The following is a 20,819-nucleotide window of genomic DNA, read 5'->3' as shown; positions in this document are numbered from 1 at the left end:
CCACTGACCTCGTACTTTTATTTAAATTAAAAAAACTTTTTGAAAAATTATATGCTCATGGTGGAGAATTCAAACAGCCCCACGTGTTTTACGGTGCTGTTTCCCTCTGGCAAAGAATTTCCCTTTGACCAAACTCTAGCTGGGCTCCTCTGAGCCCTCCTCTCAACTAGGCGGCCTATAAGACTTGAAAAAACAGTTAACACTAATATTGTTTTCAGCAGCTCAAGGCTGCATGCCTAAAGTGACTCTAGTTTCAGTGAAAGTGTCAGGCTGAGAAAACTGAATGCTGCCAGCCCCATTTACTGTTTGTTCCAGCCAACAGCTGAATCTGGGGGGCCCCGGGTCAGCAGTATAACTATACATTTTCTTTATAAATCACTTATGATTAGTGTACAAAGGTAGCGTTGCCAGAGGTACTGCTCGACCCCAACAATATTCTAGAAATCTTTCTACTTCCTTCTTAAGCCTTCACTCATCTTTTCACTTCCGGTGTTTGGGTATATCCTAATTCTTTAGTCTGTGCTTTTTGATGAGCGATTAAATTGTATTCAGTCTTACAGATGATACCGTAGTGGAATTCCTTGGTCATTGGTTTTGGGGTGGATCACTATGTAGAACAATAATAGCGGAAATCTTGAATAGTCATATTCTCTAGCCCATTTTACAAACGACTAAGAGGAAGCACAGAGAAGTTACGTAATGGCTCAAGGTCACACACTGGCCCTAGACAATTAAGGTGCAGATCAAAGGAATGATTTCAGTAAGCTGAAATCAGCTTACTGAAATCAGACTCTTACATTTTCTCATACATAGAAAGGTGCTAAATTCATTAACTTGAGATGTCTATTTCTTTAATCACCAGTACTCTTTTGATGTTTGACTATGTTTTTTTGTTTTTGTTTTGTTTTTTTGCAAAAACTCCAATATATCCTGGCTCTCTCTTACCTCTTCAGAACAGTCCCTCAGATCTATCTGAGAGGCTGTATCTCAGGCTTAAGTCCTCGGTAAGTCCGCTGAATAAAACATAATTATCCACTTTTAGGTTGTGTTTTTTTCTTTTCTTTTTTTTCATTCGACATAGGTTTTGAGGCTTCATCTTTTTGGAAATAAAAATCTCAGCTGAATTCTTAAACGTCTGCCAAAGGGAGAATCATGGAAAAGGAATAGGTCCCTCTAGTGGTGAGAAGACATTATGAAACATTTTGCTCTGTAGACACTGCTCCTAAATTTAAGAGGTTCTTTAGAAATACAGCTTCCCAACATCTCCCAAGGTGGGAGATGTTGAACGATTTAGCCAAAACGCAGATACCCTATGTTAGAACCATATGTTAAAAGATTGTCGTCAAGCAACACGTGCTCATTACATGGAAGGAGAAGGAACACATTTTCATGGGAAATAGATTTTAATGTATACTGCTTCTCTCCAAAGTACTTTGGTCTTTTAGGAACCCAGTAATCAATTAATTGTCTCTTAAAAGTAAGTGTGTGTGTGTTTGTGCATGTGTTTGTGTGTGTATGTGTGTGTATCCTGGGATAGTCTCAAAGTAAAAAGTGTGTATACATGTGTGTGTGTATGTATTTTTTTTTTTCCTGGAACTAGTCTCTTGTGAATCCTCAATTCACTATTTGCCTCTAGAAATTAAAGACTAAATGCTAAAAAAGGTGTGTGGAAGGGAAGTTTTTTGGTGTTTTTTTTTTTTTTTTGGTACTAAAAAATGATTCACACGGAAGAAAGTAGCTGCTACTGTTGATAAAGGAACATACTAGTTATGGCAGAATATGATTCTGTATTCTTTGGTTCCAAGGGAAGCTTGAATTGTTTTTGACGTTTTTGTTACATGGGTAATTAGGTACAAAATTCAAGGCTGAAGTCAAAAGTGTGGTGAATAATTTTAATTCTAGGTAGGAAGTAACAATCACCCAAAAGAAGCAAATGTAGATTTTTAAAAGATCTTCCAACTTTAGTAAAGCATCCATGAGTCCAGGATCAGACATGAGCAAATGTGAATTTTGTCAATAGCGTCTGCCTTGTGTTGCCCCTGCCACCTTGCTGAAGTGTTCCACCCTTCTGTACCTGGGTCTCTGGGCTACCTGTACACCCCGGACTTGGATTTACCTCCCTCACATGCACCCACTGCAGCTTTCGTGTCCTACATCTCTTCCACTCTGGGATGACACCTGGTGCCTTTGGCTGCGCCAGTAGACCACCTGAAATTAATCCCTAGTGAGATAATACTGAGAATGGATTTAGAGATTTGACTTCCAGTGGACCTTGAGCCTCATTATATGCTCATTGTAATACATTAGCATCTAAATGACATGCCCACAGGCACCATAACAGCTCTGAGGCCGACCATGAAAGGCCAAAAAATGGGCGGTGGCCCAATTCCTGGAAGTCCCTGCCCCTTCCCCGAAACAGTTAGAAAAATCCTCCCACTCATTAGCCTATGAAATTACCCAGCCAAGGAACTCCGTGGTGGTCCAGTGATTAGGATTCCATGCTTCCACTGCAGGGGGCATGAGTTTGATCCCTGGTCAGGGAACTAAGATCCTGTATGCCAAGGCCAAAAAAAAAAAAGGAAAAAAAAATTACCTTGCCCATAAAAACTAGCGACCCCATATATGGGTCCTCTCGCTCTCTGAGATGGCCCACACTCTGTCTATGGAGTGTATATTTCTCTAAGTAAATCCACTTCTTACCTATCACTTTGCCTCTCACTGAATTCTTTCTGCGCTGAGACATAAAGAACCTGAACTTCAGCAAGTCCTGAAGCCAGGTGTGTGATCTCAATTAAAAGATAGTGGGTTCAAGACCCAATCTGAGTTTTGGCAGGGTTCAAGTCCTGGTGTGAGTTGTGTGCTTTCAGTGGCGTTGTATCTAGCTCGAACCCCATGAACTGTGTCTAATTTATGAAATATCCCACGAGCAGGAATTTCAGGGCAACACCAAGGGAGCAACAGTACGCAGTGATAGAGCTGGTTGGGAGGCGCTGGATTTTGGAGCAAGTTTCCATTGTTTGTGTTTCCCTCCTGAATCCCTCTGTGCAAATGGCTCTTTACTTCCCTTACATCTGTCCATCAGACATGGCTGGGAGATTAGACTGGGATATAACAGGCCAATCAGTACTTCCAGTCCAAATTTTAGTTGAGTACAGTTTTCATCTATTTACTCGACAAAAATAATAGGTTGCCAGGAGACCTGCTGGAATTTATTATTGTTTCTATTCTCTTAAGGCGGAGGCTCTAAAGAAAATGCTAGAAAGAGGAACGAGGAAGAATCTAGAATGCGCTGATTTGTAATCTTCTAGACAATCAGTCCCTGAATAATGGAAAGTCAGTTTATTCTTAAGCCTTTGCTTCTTGTGAACCTGTGACTCAGGCACATTCTAGCGAAGCAGACAGGGTAGGGTTCCTTTCTCCCTTGAGGGCTGGCCCAGAATAAATGGCAGGAAAATGATGTTGAAATTCTTAGAGGTACGGAAGCCTTACCATATGTACTCCTCGGTCAGATAAAGACAGCAAAATGCCTTTCATAACATTACAAAAGAGGATAAATTTTTATAGACGAGCTTGTTTCAGATGCCCTCAAATCCTGCCTGAGGCAACAGGAGTAGTCAGACATGCATTTAGCTGATGGTCAGAGATCTCAGATCTAGCCTTGCCTGAGCCATTTATTAGCTATGAAAACTTTGAAAAAATATGAAAGTTATCTCAGCTTCTGTAAGGGAAACCCAAATGTCTCCTTAGAAAAACAGAACTCATATCCTCCATGGTGGGCAATGGAAAATTTCCACAAAGGGAGGGGTGGCTGGATTTTATAGCCTGGACTCCTGGTCCCTGGGGATCATTTTACTAATTATTGCTTGGGCTGTACACATGGTACAGCCACAACTCAAGAACTGAGAGGTAATTTTCTCTCAGACTTTATTTCCTCACCTGTAAAATGAGGTGTTTGAGTGATATAAGTTTTAGAGTCCCTTTCAGAGCTGACAACTTACAGATCTGAGACTCTAAGTTGCTGACAACCACGCCATGAGAAATTCTTACAGAGACGATTATTTCAGACCATCCTTATTAGAGGATTCTGCTGTAGGGCAAAGGGAAAACTCTGGCCTCACGATGGTCTGTTGATTGGGGTCTTCTATTGTGTTGTGAGAAAATACTTTTCAGTTCTGACTCTTCCAATCTGGACTTCATGGCATCTATTTCTTTTTTTTTAAATAAATTTATTTTTGGCTGCATTGGGCCTTCATTGCTGCGCGCGGGCTTTCTCTAGTTATGGAGAGTGGGGTCTCCTCTTCGTTGTGGTGCACGGGCTGCTCATTGCGGTGGCTTCTCTTGTTGCGGAGCACGGGCTCTAGGCATACGGGCTTCAGTAGTTGTGGCACGTGGGCTCAGTAGTTGTGGCGCATGGGCTTAGTTGCTCTGTGGCATGTGGGATCTTCCCGGACCAGGGCTCAAACCCGTGTCCCCTGCATTGGCAGGTGGATTCTTAACCACTGCACCACCAGGGAAGTCCCCTATGGCATCTATTTCTTTTCGTAAGTTCCAAATCTCCTCTTCAATCTTTTCATGGCTGACTTCATCTCCTGGTTCCTCAGGGTGTAGATCATGGGGTTCAGGACAGGAATGATGACAGTGAAGGTAATGGAGACAGCTCTGTCCATGGGGAGGGCAGTGAAGGGCCGGGCGTAGACATAGATGCAGGGCACAAAGTGCAAGGTCACCACTGTGATGTGGGCTGTGCAAGTGGAGATGGCTTTTCTCCTGCCCTCCCCAGTGTGAGACCTCAGCATTGTCAAGATGACTGTGTAGGACACAAGGAGGAAGATGAACCACAGTGTAGAGATCAAGCCATTATTGGAAATCATTAAGACCTCAAGGGCAAAGGTGTCGGTGCAGGCGAGTTTGAGGACCTGGGGAACATCGCAGTAGAAACCATCCACAACATTAGGTCCACAGAAGGGGAGTGGGAGCAAGAGGGAAATCTGCACGATGGAGTGGACGAAGCCCCCCACCCAGGAGGCCACAATGAGGGCAGTGCATCGTGCCCTACTCATGATGGTCACATAGTGCAAGGGCTTGGAGATGGCCATGTAGCGATCAAAGGCCATCACAGAGAGAGAGAAAATATCTGCCCCACCGAGGAGGTGGAAGAAAAACATCTGTGTGGTGCAGCCATTGAAGGAGATGACCTTTCTCCTTGTAAGAAGGTCTACTAGGACCTTCGGAGCAGTGATGGAGGAGAAGCAGATGTCCAAGACAGAGAGATTGCGGAGCAAGAAGTACATGGGGGTGTGAAGGCGAGACTCACAGGTCACGGTGACAATGATAAGGAGGTTTCCCATCACGGTAGCTGTGTACACCAAGGATAACAAAAGAAATAAGACCAGGCTCAGCTCTTGCGACTGGGTCAGTCCTTGAAAAATAAATTCTTTCACCCTGGTGTAATTTCCCTGCTCCATCGGGTCATGTTTCTTCTTCTTCTTCAATTACCTGGAGAGAAAACAGAAAATAGAATATAGAAAAGATATCATTAAAAACAAAAGGAGTGTGAGTTATATGACCAGGCCGCCTTGGGGTTATTTTTATGGTTATTTTTCTTTTGGGCAGGGATGCCTACAATTCTCTCTCTAGTAGATGGCATTTTCTGAGTTCTCTCAGAGCAAACCAAAGAGTGGGTTTCCAACGGGTGTAATTAATTGAAGCTCCTAAATCAGTACGTTATTAAATTCTTATTAAAAATTTTACAGGCTTATCATTTTATAGATTCTAGACGCCTCTTAAAAAGTCACTGAATGCTCTGAGAAGTGAAGAGGCTAGCTTTGCTTTTGTTTTCATGCACACTCATGTACCTAATTGTTAGGAAGTGGGAAACACACACAGGGGAAAAATATAAAACACAGTCTGTGGCTCTAATGGAAGCTTGTAGTTTCTTCTCTCATCTTCTTCCACAGGAGACCATCTGCTTGGCATAGTCTGGCCAGATTTTCATGATACCGGTGATCCGCACTAAATTAAGGCCAAAAAACCAGTTTACGGTTTACTGTCTCCCTAGGATAAATAGCTTTGCAGCAGCTAAGACAATTTAATTGAGTAAATCACTGTTTCTTTCTTCTTCTTCTTCTTTTTTTTTTTTTTCCAGTCTCCCTTCTTTTGGTGTCTTGTTTTCCTCTGATTTCCATGGCCCAAGACTGGGACTTGGCAACTGATAGCTATAGCCCCTGCTCCCCATAATGCTCTTGGCAAGGACTTCGCCCTCCAGGACACTGGACAAATGGTTTTCCTTTCTCAGGCTCCCTTCCTTTCATCACTACATCTGTACGTCACTCCTTGCCGCCTCAGTATTTGTAAAGGTTTTAGTTTTGCACAAAGAGCAAAGATGTTAGTATCAGCAGAACTGAATTTGTGTGTGTGTGTGTGTTTTAAAATTTTATTGAAGTGTAGTTGATTTACAATGTTGTGTTAATTTCTGCTGTACAGTAAAGTGACTCAGTTAAACATGTATATATATATATATATATATTCTTTTTCATATTCTTTTCCATTATGGTTTATCACAAGATATTGAATATACTTCCCTGTGGTATACAGTAGGACCTTGTTGTTTACATTCTATATATAATAGTCTGCATCTGCTAATCCCAAACTCCCACTCCGTCCCTCCTCCCCAAAGCCCCTGGCAGCCACAAGTCTCTCTTCTCTATGCAGCAGACCTGAATTTGATAGACTCTGTCACTTAATTGGTAGGTAGCTCTGAGCCTCAGTTCATCATCAGTAAAAATGCGTATAATCATGTTTGTTTTACAGGATTGTGAAGCTTAAAGAAACTTGTTTAATTCACTTAAACTGAGTTCGGCACAGACCACATTTCCGCTGCGTATATCACAGTTAACATTTCGCAGAGCCAATCTTTTATACACATTATTTCAGAAACGCTGACAAAAATACACTTTTTTATTCTTTTCTTATAAAATATGATTCTTTGAAATAATTGCAACTATTATCGAATCTAGCATTTCAAAAGCAGATACGTTTCATACAATGGGATATTATTCAGTGATAAAAGGAAATGAGCTCTCAAGCCAAGAAAAGACATAGAGGAAACTTTAGTTACATTACTAAGTGAGAGAAGCTGATCTGAAAATGTCCATACTCTACGATCCCAACTATATGACATTCTGGAAAAGATAAAATTATGATGAAAAGATTAACGGTTGCCGGGGGCTGGGTGTGGAGGTGGGGAGGGATGAATAGGTGAGACACGGGATTTTTAGGGCATTGAAACTATTCTATATGATACTCTGATTGTGGATACATGACATTATGCATTTACTAAAACCCATCGAATGTACAACACGAAGAGTGCGACCTCATGCAAACTATGCACTGCAGTTAATAACAATGTATCAATATTGGTTCCTCAATTGTTACCTAATGTAGCACACTAATGCAAGATGAACTAATAATACGTGCATTACTGATAAGGGAAACTGGGGTGGTAGTGGGGAGAGGGAACACTCTGTAGGTTCTAATTTATGTAAACCTAAAACTGCTCTAAGTAATAAAATCTGTTACTCTAAAAACAAACAAACAAAAATATACCAAAGGATAAAACAATTTAGAACATTTCTAGTTTGCAAAGGAGCACAATTTTTAAAAAACTTTTATTACCAAGCTTCATTTCCTATAAATCCTACTTGATGCTTTTCTCCTGTTTCCCACCCTGTTTTGAAGAGAACATTTAGAATAAATTCCAGTTTGGGTGTTGACAGGCATCAGGCTATTGTGATTTTGCCAACTGCTTAAAACAAAACTGTCTTTTGTAGCTTTTTTTTTTTTTTAAATCGGCTTTGTTGCGGTGTAGCTTCCATACAACGAACTGCACACATTTAAAGGTACAATTTGATGAGATTTGACATACATGTACACCCACGAAGCCATCACCACAATTAGGATAAGGAACATCTCCATCACCCCAAAGTTTCCTTGTGCCCCTGAGAACTGCAGAATCTCGGCACCTAATGACTCTGTCCAAAGCTGCACCAAGAGATGACCAGACTGTATCATGGCCTCTGGCGGCACAAGGCTGTGTCCTTAGGATGACCCCAAACCCCCATTAAAATGCCTTCCCGGGAAAGCACAAAGCTGCCGGGAGAATTTACTGTTTGTTCCAGCCAACATCTGAGATAGGCCGCTGACCTCCTTTACTTAGAGCATTTATGGGAAAGGCCTTGTAATTGTCAATATGTATCTCTTGCGACTAACAAGTGTCTCTCTCAAGGACTGAGAGCCTTTCCTTTAAATATGATCAACAGGAAGGAAGGGGCCTCTGTCTCCCAGTCTCCGTGGGGGGGTTACTTCCAGCTCCCAGACACAACCAGCCTAATCGCACTGACACTGACTAATTCTTTGCAATTTTTCACTTTTCTGGCTCTACTGAGCCCCAGCTTGTCCCCCTCACTCTCCCTTTAAAGCACCCAGTCGCTTTGGGCAAATAGGCTTGGAGCTTAGCCTTTTCACTATTGTTTTCACTAACCCTGGGCTGTGTTCACCTTTGACACTTCTTTGTACCACTTCCCTCTGTATTCTGTCCGTACTGAAGCCAACCTCTCCTCCTGCTGTTCATGACTCAGCTCTCCGGATCCCACTGTACTTTATGTTTCATTTTCTCATCAGAACAGAACTTCTATGTTACTAACTTTCCTCCTATTCCCTTTCCTTTGAAGCCCAAGCAACACAAAGCTAATTTTCTTGGCTCACTCCTAGTGATCTATGAATCCATCAATAACTCCCAGAAGATTTCATCCTTTTCAAATATTTTTAGTTTTTAAAAGGGCCAGTTAGTGACTTCCCTGGTGGCACGGTGGTTAAGAATACGCCTGCCAATGTAGGGGACATGGGTTTGGGCCCTGGTCCGGGAAGACCCCACATGCCACGGAGCAACTAAGCCCGTGGGCCACACCTACTGAGCCTGCGCTCTAGAGCCCGCGAGCCACAACTACTGAAGCCCGCGCACCTAGAGCCCGTGCTCCGCAACAAGAGAAGCCACTGCAATGAGAAGCCCGTGCACCACAAGAAGAGTAGTCCCTGCTCGCCGCAACCAGAGAAAGCCCGCGTGCAGCAACGAAGACCCAATGCAGCCACAAATAAATAAATAAATTTATTAAAAAAAAAAAAAAAGGGCCAGTTATTTTCTTCAGAGTAAATGCTTTTTACAGGTTTTTAAAAGAAAATGATCCAAACACATGAAGTTTTTTAGATAATGCACAGAGGATTTTTCTTTTTCTTTCTTTCTTTTTTTTTTTTTAATGTTGGACTATGGTGGGAAGTATTGTGGCACAGAGAAAAGATACCAGCTTGGGAGATCTGAGCTCTGAGGCCTCCATGGAACAATAGTGGAATCTTTAAAGGCATGTAAACTCCAGGATGTTCAGTCTTTTCATGAGTGAAATGGGAGCCTTCGCTGCCTTGAGTCCCTTTGCAAGTAGGCAAGGTCTGCACAATATTAAACAATATTAAATGGATCCATTGATCTAGGTGATTTCTAGACCTTTGGAGCTTTTTTTTTTTAATTTTTAAATTAAAAAATTTTTTCTTGTTGGAGTATAGTTGCTTTACAATGTTGTGTTAGTTTATACTGTACAGCAAAGTGAATCAGCTACACGTATATACACATCCCCTCCTTTTCAGATTTCCTTCTCATTTAGGTCACCACAGAGCTTTTTAAAAAATATATACATTTTGGAGGACTTTCCTGGCGGTCCAGTGGTTAGGACTCCGCACTTCTACTGAAGGGGGCCCCGGGTTAAATCCCTGGTTGGGGAATTAAGATGCCACGTGCTGTGTGGTGTGGCCAAAAAAAAAAAAAAAAAAAAAATATATATATATATATATATATATATATTTAAAAATTTTTTTATTGGAGTATAGTTGATTTACAATATTGTGTTAGTTTCAGGTATATAGCAAAGTGATTTGGAGATATGTATGTATGTATATATCTATATTCATTTTTTCTATTCTTTTCCATTATAGGTTATTACAAGATATTGAATATAGTTCCCTGTGCTATACAGTAAATCCTTGTTTTTTTAATCTATTTTATATATGGTAGTGTGCATCTGTTAATTCCCCATTCCCAATTTATGACTCCCCCACCTATGGAGTTTTAATACTCAATTGTTTTAAATAATGTTGCCCTCAATTACCTTATGACAAGTCTAAGACTGTGTTCTGTCCATTGCTTTTACCAACATTTGAACCTCAATGAACTGTAAACCTCAACTGTTTCTTGATACTTAACTGATGGCTTATTAGTGGTGGCAAGAAAAACGGCTGCGATCAAGAATTTCCAGGGGCGGTCTACCGTAGTGAATAGGAGAATGGGCTTTGAAACCCAAATGCACAAGGTTCTGTGCAGAAATGAGTCGTGAAAGTAATCAAGTCGCCAATGCAACTGAAAAATGCTGAAAAATGGGTACACTTCCCTGCACAAAATACATGCACAACTAAGAAAGTAAAGATGGAGGGTGGGAGGACAAATGAGAATCCCTCTGTATGTGTGTCTGCAACAGGAAGGAAGGAGAGAAAACAGAGAACTATTGTTTATAAGTTTGCTTTTGTCCTTGCTTTTGGCAAGAACGAATTCAAGATCCCAAGAACTTCTTTAGAAATAGGCCCAGGTAAACCCATTCTAATAAAACAGGCTTGGGAATTTCCTGGTGGTCCAGTGGTTAGGACTCGGGGCTCTCACTGCCGGGCCGGGTTTGATCCCTGGTCAGGGAAATAAGATCTTGCAAACCGCACAGCTGGCCAAACAAACAACCAGAAAAAAAACCTCCAAAACCCCCCAAAACCGGCTTATTGAATTTCATAGAGTCCCCAACTTGAGGGAATCCCCACCACAATTGTCCACCAAGTGTATGTTCCCCCATCCCTCTTGACAAGCTGACCTTCTCTCTATGCTCTTCAAGTCCCCTTCCTAATACTGAAGGACTAATTATTCTGCTCTGCATCACTAAAGTTTTTAGCTTTAATATACAGCATCCTCTACCTTTCAGGAGCATTATTAACATTCAAAATATTTCTGAAATCCAATAATAATATTTCAAAACTGGTAGTGCATAAGCACACACGCACAGACATATAGTCAGACACACAAGCACACACTCAAAAGCCCCCAATGTCACAAAATAACCTCACTTAAAGCTCCCGACCTCTAATCCTTACCCAAGAAGCAGTGCTAGCCATTCAGTTGCATACGCTGACCTTAGGAATGATTGATTATCAAGGAATACTCCTCTTTAAGGTAGACATGCCTCTGGGGGTTGGTTGGTACAGTACCTTCTCTCCTGATATAGGAGGCAAAGGGTAGGCTCCCAGAATTGCCTCTAAGTGGTCCTAACACACTGGCCCACGGTGCCGCTGCCCTGAGCACCGGTCTCTCAGCCCCAGCCCCAATGGAAGGATCACCGGAGGGAACACTTTTGGAAGTGACTGTTGAACCTGAGTAGCCAGACTTTCCTATTGGGATGCAGTTCCCTAGAGTGTTATTAAGAAATTGAACACACACCGGAAGGGGTATGCAAACATGCACATGTTGGTTTTGAAATTCTCCTAATGCAGGGGAGGAGATGTATCCTCATAGACCTTGGGATTAGAACCCAAACGTCTTTGCCTGAAGGGCTCATAGGGGACAAACAGGGGAGTCTGTCTCCTTAAGAGGCGGGAACGCAGGGAAAATAAATAGAACTCCCAGGAGGGTGTGTCTCAGTCCATTTCATTTCTTTCTTTCTTACTTTTTTTTTTTTTAGGCAGATGGTTTGCTTGTTGTCCTAATAATATACATAATCAGATGCATCATAAAGACTGGGAAATGCATTTTCTCCTTGTTTTCCACCAAACTTCTCACACAAAGAAGGAATAAAAGCAGACAAAGGATGGGTTGGTACCATTCATCCATTAAATATTTAATTATAAAATATTTACTGAGTACCTTTCATGTTCCAGGCCCTATAATCCCAAAGATTTCCATTTTCTCTCTCCTCTCATTTATTTTTTCCTTTCTTTCTTTCTTTTCTTTTTTTTTTGCCATACCGTGCAGCACGTGGGATCTTAGTTCCCCTACCAGGGATTGAACCCGTGCCCTCTGCAGTGGGAGCTCAGAGTCTTAACCACTGGACTGCCGGGGAAGGCCGTCTACCTCCCCTCCCCACCCCCGCATTTCCAATATCATTTTTGAAAACTCATCTCTCAACATAGATCCATGGATTGTCTCGCCTGGATATAGTGCACACCTTCAACTCAAAGTGTCTAAAATTGATCTGATCATTGCAATCGAGAACTAAATGCTTCCCTTTCTGTAGCTGACACTATTATTCTCCTTGTCACAAGGGCTCAGTATCTCTGAAATACCTCTGACACTTCCCCTTACCTTTTTTTTTTTTTTGGTCTTTTGTAATCCTTCCTGAATAGATTAGTTTTAGGTTTCTTTCATCATTTGCAATCATTTTTCATAGTTTACTTGGAGAACTTGTCAGTTCCTGCTGATATTCACACTCTTGTGCAATCCCCTCCCCTCGTGTGTGGATTGGATTTAGTGACTTGTTTCTAGTGAAGAGAATACAGCAAAAATCATAGGATGTCACTTTCCAGATTAGGCTATAAGAGACTGTGACTTCTATCTTGCTGACACACTCTCTTCTGCCTTGATTGCTCCCTCTGATGAAGTAAGCTGCCCTGTGGGAGAGGCCCACAAGGCTAGAACCTGGGGATGACCTCCAGCGAACAGCCAGGAAGGAACTGAAGCTCTCAGGCCAATAGCTCATGATTCTGGCTTAAATGAGTGAGCTTGGAAGCCAATCCTTCCCCAGTCGAACCTTGAGATGAGACTGTTGCTCCCAGCTGATGCCTTGACTGCAGCCTTGTGAGAGATTCTAGGCAGAAGACTTAGCTAAGCTGTGCCTGGATTCCCAACTCACACAAACTGTGACTTAAGAAATGTGTGTTGCTTTAAGCCACTAAGTTTTGGGGTAATGTGTTATATACAGCAATAAATCACTAATATCGTACTGAACTAATAGTCTGCTATTAAGTAAAAGCTATGTGGCTGATATTCTCTTTCAGACTGGAGAGGCAAGTCATGCAACAGTAACAAACAACAGAACTCTACAGATCCCTCCAGGGTAGTGTTTTGTGGCTGGAATTTCATGGATGCTTCAATATAATTTCTGTGGTGCTGACTACACTAGCATCTTGGAAACTAAGCTGAAACAACCTGAATCTTTGAATTTTTCAAAGAAGTACAGAATGACAGGATCACTCCTAAACCAGCTCGTCTGTGTATATAGATATATTTATTTGCTTATGAAAAATATTGTGGAAGTTTAAAATCAATGTTCTTTATGTAGGACCAAATATATGGGATCTGTGTAGGATAAGCTAGAATCATTTCATTATCTGATAGTTCCCTAAGAAAATGTCCCTACCTGGAGAAAAAAAAATATGTGTATATATTAATCCAAGTAATTATTTCATGTCATGGTGAAAGAGAAGTAAATTTAATGGCATTCTGAATTCAATTTCTTTTCCTCACCGTGTTTTTTTTTTTTAGTTAATTAATTTATTTGTCTTTATTTTTGGCTGTGTTGGGTCCTTGTTGCTGTGTGCGGGCTTTCTCTAGTTGTGGCGAGAGGGGGCTACTCTTTGTTGCAGTGCACAGGCTTCTCATTGCGGTGTCTTCTCTTGTTACAGTTGCAGAGCACAGGCTATAGGCGTGCAGGCTTCAGTAGTTGTGGCACGTGGGCTCAGTAGTTGTAGCTCCCAGTCTCTAGAGTAGTTGTGGTGCACGGGCTTAGCTGCTTCACGGCATGTGGGATCTTCCCAGACCAGGGCTCGAACCCGTGTCCCCTGAATTGGCAGGTGGATTCTTAACCTCTGTGCCTGTCTCTTTAAATGACTTCCTGGAACAGCTCTTTCTAAAGACCAGCATTGGCCTGTGACATGAGCAGGAAATATATTTTTATTGTGGTTAACTACTTTGATTTTGGATGTTTTTAACACAGTATTTAATCTACTTTGATTACACATGACTGTCAGCTTCTGTGGCTTGAACTTTATCACAACTGGAGACATAGTACAGTCAGTAGGTCCCAGCAAAATATCAGCTGCATTGTTAGATAAACCTTCTCCTGGCATCATTCTCATTCCTTTCGTTACAGATACTAGCAAAATCTCAGATTCACTGATTGAAACTTCATGCTTTTGATTCATCTTTCTTTCACTTCTAATGGATTGAGTGGAAAGTGTAAAGGAGTTATAAGGTCCCATGTGCAGAAACAAGGAGAAATTTGGGTCTGGCTAGTCTGTGATTGAGATAATCCTGCTATACAATGGGGAGTCAGTTCCCTCCCATGGGAATTCTTAATATCTGTCTTTGCTTAAGCCTTTCACAAATCCAGGTGAGCTGTCTACAGCCTCTACCCATCAGTGTTATTTCTGTATGAATTCTCCCATGTACAGCATTACCTCCTTCTTCCCAGGAAGAAACCACAGCTTTGGAGTGATTTGGAGATTCTCTCTCCCCAGTAGAAAGCATGGATTTGCGTTGCTCAGGGGGCCACAAATGGAGTTCTCCTTTCCCAGTTTTCCTTTTAAATGTCAAATACAGGTCTTCACTCCAGGAGTGTACTATGTTGTGGCTACAGTGAGCTCACTGCCACACAAATGTGCCACACTCTTACACCATTCTCTCCCTCTGCACATACTGAGTTATTTGTTTGGATTGTCTCTCTCTGCCTTATAAGCTTTGGAAAGGTCTACTCACTGTTAAATGTCTTTTGAAACTTTCAAGTGCCTACAATATTTCCACTACACTTTGTTCATACCTTCATGAAAGCGTCTTGGGGGATGCCTCTAAGACAGTGACTATTTTTAATCTTTTTGCAGCAGTTTGAATCCTAGCACTGTTGGGCACATAAAAAGTGCCCTGTAAATACTCGTGGAATGAATGGTTGAAAGTGGGTAGTGAAAGACATGAATGGGACTCACCTTAAAGCCGTATCATCCATAGGTCCCCAGCACATACTATAGGACCAACCTCTTTTAGGACTCCATGGTATCTATAGATGTTAATTGCTTTTGGCATTAAGGTGATTGAAACCGAGCAGGACCCTGTGGGGCTCCTGGACATGGAAGCCTTTCTGTGTCCCCTGTTTCTTGTTTGTAGAGAATAGACTCCAGCCTCCATGACCTTCTCTGAGTTCCAAAGGGCAGATTCGTACAGTTGCTAATCAGGGAAGGGATGGGATGTAGAGACAAGGGAGGAGCAGTCAAGTAATAGTAGTGTAACCTTGGGGCAGGGTCCTGGTTCTGCCTCAAGGGTTAGAGATAACAATATATTTTGAGCTCTTTACAGAATTAAAACCCCCAACAAATGGAAGATGTTAGCATTCTTCATTCCAGATTAAAGGAACCAGAGAAACTCTTTAAGAGACCACCTGAGGCCAGATTAAATGAGTGCAGAAACTGCACACACCCTAATCTTATCAGCAACCCGGCCCTTGAACCATTGCTATAAAACTCCTCACCAAACCCTCCTGGGTTGAGGACACACGGTTTTAGGGGGCACGAGCCCGTTGTGTCCCCCTTTGCCTGGCAAAGCAATAAAGCTGTTCTTTTCTACTTCACCCAAAACCGTGTCTCTGAAATTCGATTCGGCACCAGTGCACAGAGGCTGAGTTTTCAGCATCATGATTTCTTCCCATTTTGAGAAAGCAAAATTTAATATTTATCTTTATTTAACAAAATTTTTTTTTGGCTGTGCAGGATCTTTGTTCCCTGACCAGCGATCGAACCTGCACCCCATACAATGGAAGTGTGGAGTCTTAACCACTGAACCGCCAGGGAAATCTTTAATATTTATCTTCAAATTTTAGGATTATCTGGTCCTCATAGAATTTAAATCCTTTCCGAATGCCTTAGCTGTTTCTTTAGTTTCCTCATGGCTGACTTCATTTCCTGATTTCTCAGGGTGTAGATCATGGGATTGAACAGAGGGGAGATGACAGTGAAGGTGACAGAAATGGTGGTATCTGTCAGGAGGGCAGTGAAGGGCCTGGCGTAGACGTAGATGCATGGCACAAAGTGTAGGGTCACCACCATGATGTGGGAGGGGAAGGGGGAGACGGCTTTCCTCCTGCCCTCCCCTGCCTGAGACCTCAGCATCACGAGGATGACTGTGTAAGAGATGAGGAGAAGGAAGAATGTAAACCAACTGAGTAATCCATTATTGGAAATCATCAGGAGCTCCAGAGTGAAGGTATCAGTACAGGCGAGTTTGAGGACCTGGGGGACATTGCAGTAGAAAGTGTCAAGAACATTGGGTCCATAGAAGGGCAGAGGGAGCAACAAGGAAATCTGCACGATGGAGTGGACAAAGCCCCCATCCCAGGAGGCCACCACCAGGCTAGTGCATCGTTCCTTACTCATGATAGTCAGATAGTGGAGGGGTCTTGAGATGGCTACGTAGTGATCAAATGCCATCACAGAGAGAGAAAAGACATCTGCTCCCCCAGAAGGTGGAAGAAGAACATTTGAGTGACACAGCCATTGAAGGAGATGGTCTTTCTCTCTGATAGAAGATCAACCAGGACCTTCGGAGCTGTGATGGAGGAAAAGCAGAGATCAAGAGCAAACGGATTACGGAGCAGGAAGTACATGGGCGTGTGAAGACGAGATTCCCAGGTAACAGTAACCATGATGAAGAGGTTTCCCATCAGAGTCGTCATGTACACCAAAAACGAAAAGGCAAATAAGACCCAGCTTAGCTCTTTAAGACTTAGCTCTTTAAGACTTTAAGCTCTTAAAGACTTAGCTCTTTAAAACTTTAAGACTGGGTAATTCCCAGGAAAATAAATTCTTTCACTCTGGTATAATTTCCCTGATCCATTGGGTCACAGATTCTTTTTCAAGTATATCTCTGGGAGAAATAACATCACAGTTAAAGAATGTGTTATGAAGTCTACTGTTGTCTTTTCTGTCACTTGAATTTTGGTGCTGGCCTGAGAAGTTCTTCTTCCATGCAGGCGCTGTACCTGCAATTCTGTATGCCACGGTTAGGTAGAATGACCCAGGTTTCTGACACGAGTCATGTAAACAGATAGGTTCCAACACCGTGGCCACTGAAACACAAGTGACAGGTCTGTGAACCTATTCAACTCTACTTTTACTACAACATATGATATAAAATAATAAGCATAAATTTTATGACATCAAGAATTTGTGTTCACAAAGGACATCATTATGAGAATTAAAAGAGAACCCTCAAATGGGAGAAGATATTTACAATACGTATATCTGAGAAAAGGTTCTCATCCAGAATATGTAAAGAACTTCTACAAATCAGTAAAACAAGATAGATGACCAAACCAGAAAATGGCAAAAGACATGAACCAAACTTCACAAAAAAGAATATCCAAATGCCAATTCAACTTCATGAATTACCAGGGAAATGCAAATTAAAATCACAGCAAGAAACTACTGCATACACACCTAAATGGTGGAAAAAGATGAAAAATATCAAGTGATGGTGAGGATGTGGGACAGTTGGAACACTGCTGGTGGGGGTGTGTAAAATAACCACTTTGCTGTTTGATTATATCTGCTGATACTAATATATATATCTTTATTAAATATTATCTTAAGATGAAGATCTATCCATGTATCTATGTATCTATCATCTATCTGTCATTCTATCTATCTGCCTATCTCCATCTTAAGAACAATCTATTCCACTCCTAGGAAGTATGGACCTATGTTATATCCACCAAAAGATATATCCTAGAGTATTCATAGCACTGTTTGTAATTGCTTCAAACTGGAGAATGACACAAATGCCCATTAACAGTAGAAAAGATAAATAGTGTTAAATTCACACATGACTACATAGCAATGGAAATTATCTACACTACACGTAACGATATACACCAATCTCACAGACAGAATGTTGAACCAAATGACCCATGCACAGAAGAGTGCACACGCTCTTATTTTGTTCATATAAAGAATCAAAATGTACAAAGCTAGAGGGAACATGAGGAAGGCTTTTGAGGTGCTGATAATGTTCTCTTTTCTTGATCTGGGGGCTTGTTGCACAGATATATTCAGCTTGTGTGAAAATCCATTGAGATGTAGGCTTATGTGTGTTTTTCTATATGTATGTACTGTAGGCTTATGTACTTCAGTAAAATGTTAAAAAAATAAACATACAGTGATTATAATATTTTAATCTCATGTGTAAAGAATGAATTTCATTTCAAGTAAAATTTAATTGACCACTAACTTTCATAACAGTTATTTTATAATAAATAAAGTTAAAGCCTTTACCAGCTACAATCTGAGAATTTTTTTATCTTTCTCTCATTTACCCACTTTAGGTCCTCCCAAATTCTTGTCTTATGCAGTTGTCCTGCTGTAGTTCTTTCTCTGATTCTGGTTTTAATTTCTCTATTTTTTTCCCCCCATTTTGCTCTTTGAACCTTAGAAAAAAATCCTTTAAAGACCACAGTTCCCCAGGCAGCACTTCCCTTTTTATTCATACAGAAGAATAAGAGTCCCTTTTTCATTTCATTGTCATTAATTTTTGGTGTCTATGTCAACAACATGGAGTGATAAGAATACATGTTCAGAATAATGATCACAGAAGATTTCAGCTCTCTGGAATCCTAAAATTCCCCGCACTAACTACTTATCATAACTAGAAAGTGGAGAAATCATTCCCAAAGGAGTCTTTGGTTAAGCTGGAACATAGAAATATTTTAATTGATGACAGCATCTTATTCTAGAATCTTTCTTTTGGATATTGGAATGATAAGTGAATGGTTTTCAAATCTTCTGCTCAGGAAACCACGTGACAAGATTAAGAGCTTCTGTGTCAACTGTTCTCTTTCTCCCTCCCTTCTTTCTTTCTCCTGTTTTTCTTTACTATTTCTATTTTCTTTCCTTCCTCTATATACCATTTCCATGACAGTATTAGGGTTCTCCAGAAACAGAACTAATAGGATCTATGTCTATATCTACATCAGCTATATCCATCATATATATGTATATATACACATTTAGAGAGAGAGAGAGAATTATCATGCAGAATTGGCTCACGCTATTATGGAGGTCGAGAAGTCCCACAGTCTGCCTTCTGCAAGCTGGAGACCCAGGAAACCTGAGAGTGTAATTCAGTGCTAATTCAATGACCTGAGAACCAGGGGAGCCACTGGTGTAAATGATGAGATGAGATGTCCCAACTCAAGCTGTGAGACAATAATAAGGGGGTACATTTCTCCTTCCTCCACCTCTTTTGTTCAGGTTGATTAATATTCAGGTTTTTAATAGGTCAGTTGGTGTCCACCTACTGGGGGAGGGGCAACTAATCTGCTTTACTGAGTCCATCGATCCAAATGCTAATCTCATCTGGAAACACCCTCACAGACACACCCAAAAGCAATGTGTAATCTGAATCCCTGTGGCCAGTTCAGTTGACACATAAAATTAATCATCATAATGACTTGGAGAGAACAGTGACTCAAACACAGGTTCTATCCTTAAGGAATTGATAGTTAAGACATTAAGAGTGTTGTAGCTTGTGGAATCCGCAGAAAGAAAAGTGAGGCAGTACAAAATCGTGGGGCTCTATACGAAAAACGGTCCCACTTGGTCATATAATGTTTGTAAACCTTGTCCGGGAGGGCTGCTGGGAGAGTATCACATCCCACACTTGCATTTTGGATACACATATGTGGATCATCTAGAGCATTTATTAAATTTGGGTTTTCCTACTTCCTGGTTTGACCTTGGGCAAATTACTCAATAACGGTACCAAACTCATGAGAAATATATGTGAGGTTCACAGGACATGGGTTAGAGTCTGTTCTTAGCCTGCACCGTTATAATTTCTACGACATGATGATAATAAGACCTACCTCATGAGCAGGGTTCTCCTAAGGAGTAGGCGAGATTGCATGTCTGTTTTGCAAACTGAAATCATCTGAGGATCCTGAGCTTGCCAGTGGCTACCCAGTCTCACCAGCTCCAGGTGAGTGCTGCTTCCTTACACAAGCCAGGTCCCTTTAGGGGGACTTGACTGAGAGTGGCTCATCTTGCTACTGACCTTGTGGTTCAAAGCCCTCTTTCCAACACTTTGGAATAAGTGTAAAATGCCATTTACCCCATAGGGATAGTTTTCTTTTTTGCTTAGGGATTTGAGCTAAAGCATATGCAAAAAATTAGACGATTGTATCACACACCTGCTTATAAACATAGATAAATTTATTTCTGTATGCAGTTGTAAATATAGGCATTTATATTAAAAAAAACATTTCCAGAAAGAAAATAAACTATAATCGTCCCTTTGAAACCCTGTCATCTGGATATATGGCCTCAGCCTGAAGTAGGGTGGGGTCCAGGCAACTTCCAAGGTCTCAGCATTATGGAAATGTGGGCAGAATAATGGAGCTCTGTTTTGCTTATTTTTTTTCTTGCTTTTAAAGAACACTTCTGTTCATTTTATCGCTTCCAAAACCCGCCATATTCATGTGAAATAGATATTATTATCCTGATTTTATAGATGAAGAAACCAAGGCACAGAAAGATTAAGTAACTTGGTCAAGGTCTCACCGCTGGTAGAGCCATGTCTCAAACCAACATTTGTCTCATTCCAAAGACTGATGCTCTTAATTACTTTAACTATACTTCTTCCCGGTGTTGATCAGCCCTTCCAGAAAACCCTGCAAAGAAAAAAAATCCTCTGTAAGACAAGTGAAAGT

The 20,819-nt window shown here is 41.2% G+C and overlaps 1 protein-coding gene and 1 pseudogene across 1 annotated transcript; both read right to left on the bottom strand.

Annotated features, from left to right (window-relative positions):
• Positions 1-4,529: 4,529 nt before the first annotated feature.
• Positions 4,530-5,465, bottom strand: LOC133099641 (olfactory receptor 4D9-like). Its single transcript, XM_061203403.1, has one exon. The coding sequence runs from the start codon at positions 5,463-5,465 to the stop codon at positions 4,530-4,532; it is 936 nt and encodes a 311-aa protein (XP_061059386.1).
• A 10,495-nt stretch (positions 5,466-15,960) lies between these two features.
• LOC133099640 (olfactory receptor 4D9-like) lies at positions 15,961-16,951 on the bottom strand (annotated as a pseudogene).
• Positions 16,952-20,819: the final 3,868 nt, after the last annotated feature.

Source organism: Eubalaena glacialis, chromosome 10, assembly GCF_028564815.1.
Source record: "Eubalaena glacialis isolate mEubGla1 chromosome 10, mEubGla1.1.hap2.+ XY, whole genome shotgun sequence".
NCBI lineage: Eukaryota > Metazoa > Chordata > Mammalia > Artiodactyla > Balaenidae > Eubalaena > Eubalaena glacialis.
The sequence above is the reverse complement of the archived record's forward strand: the minus strand, read 5'-3'. Positions and strand labels throughout refer to the sequence as shown.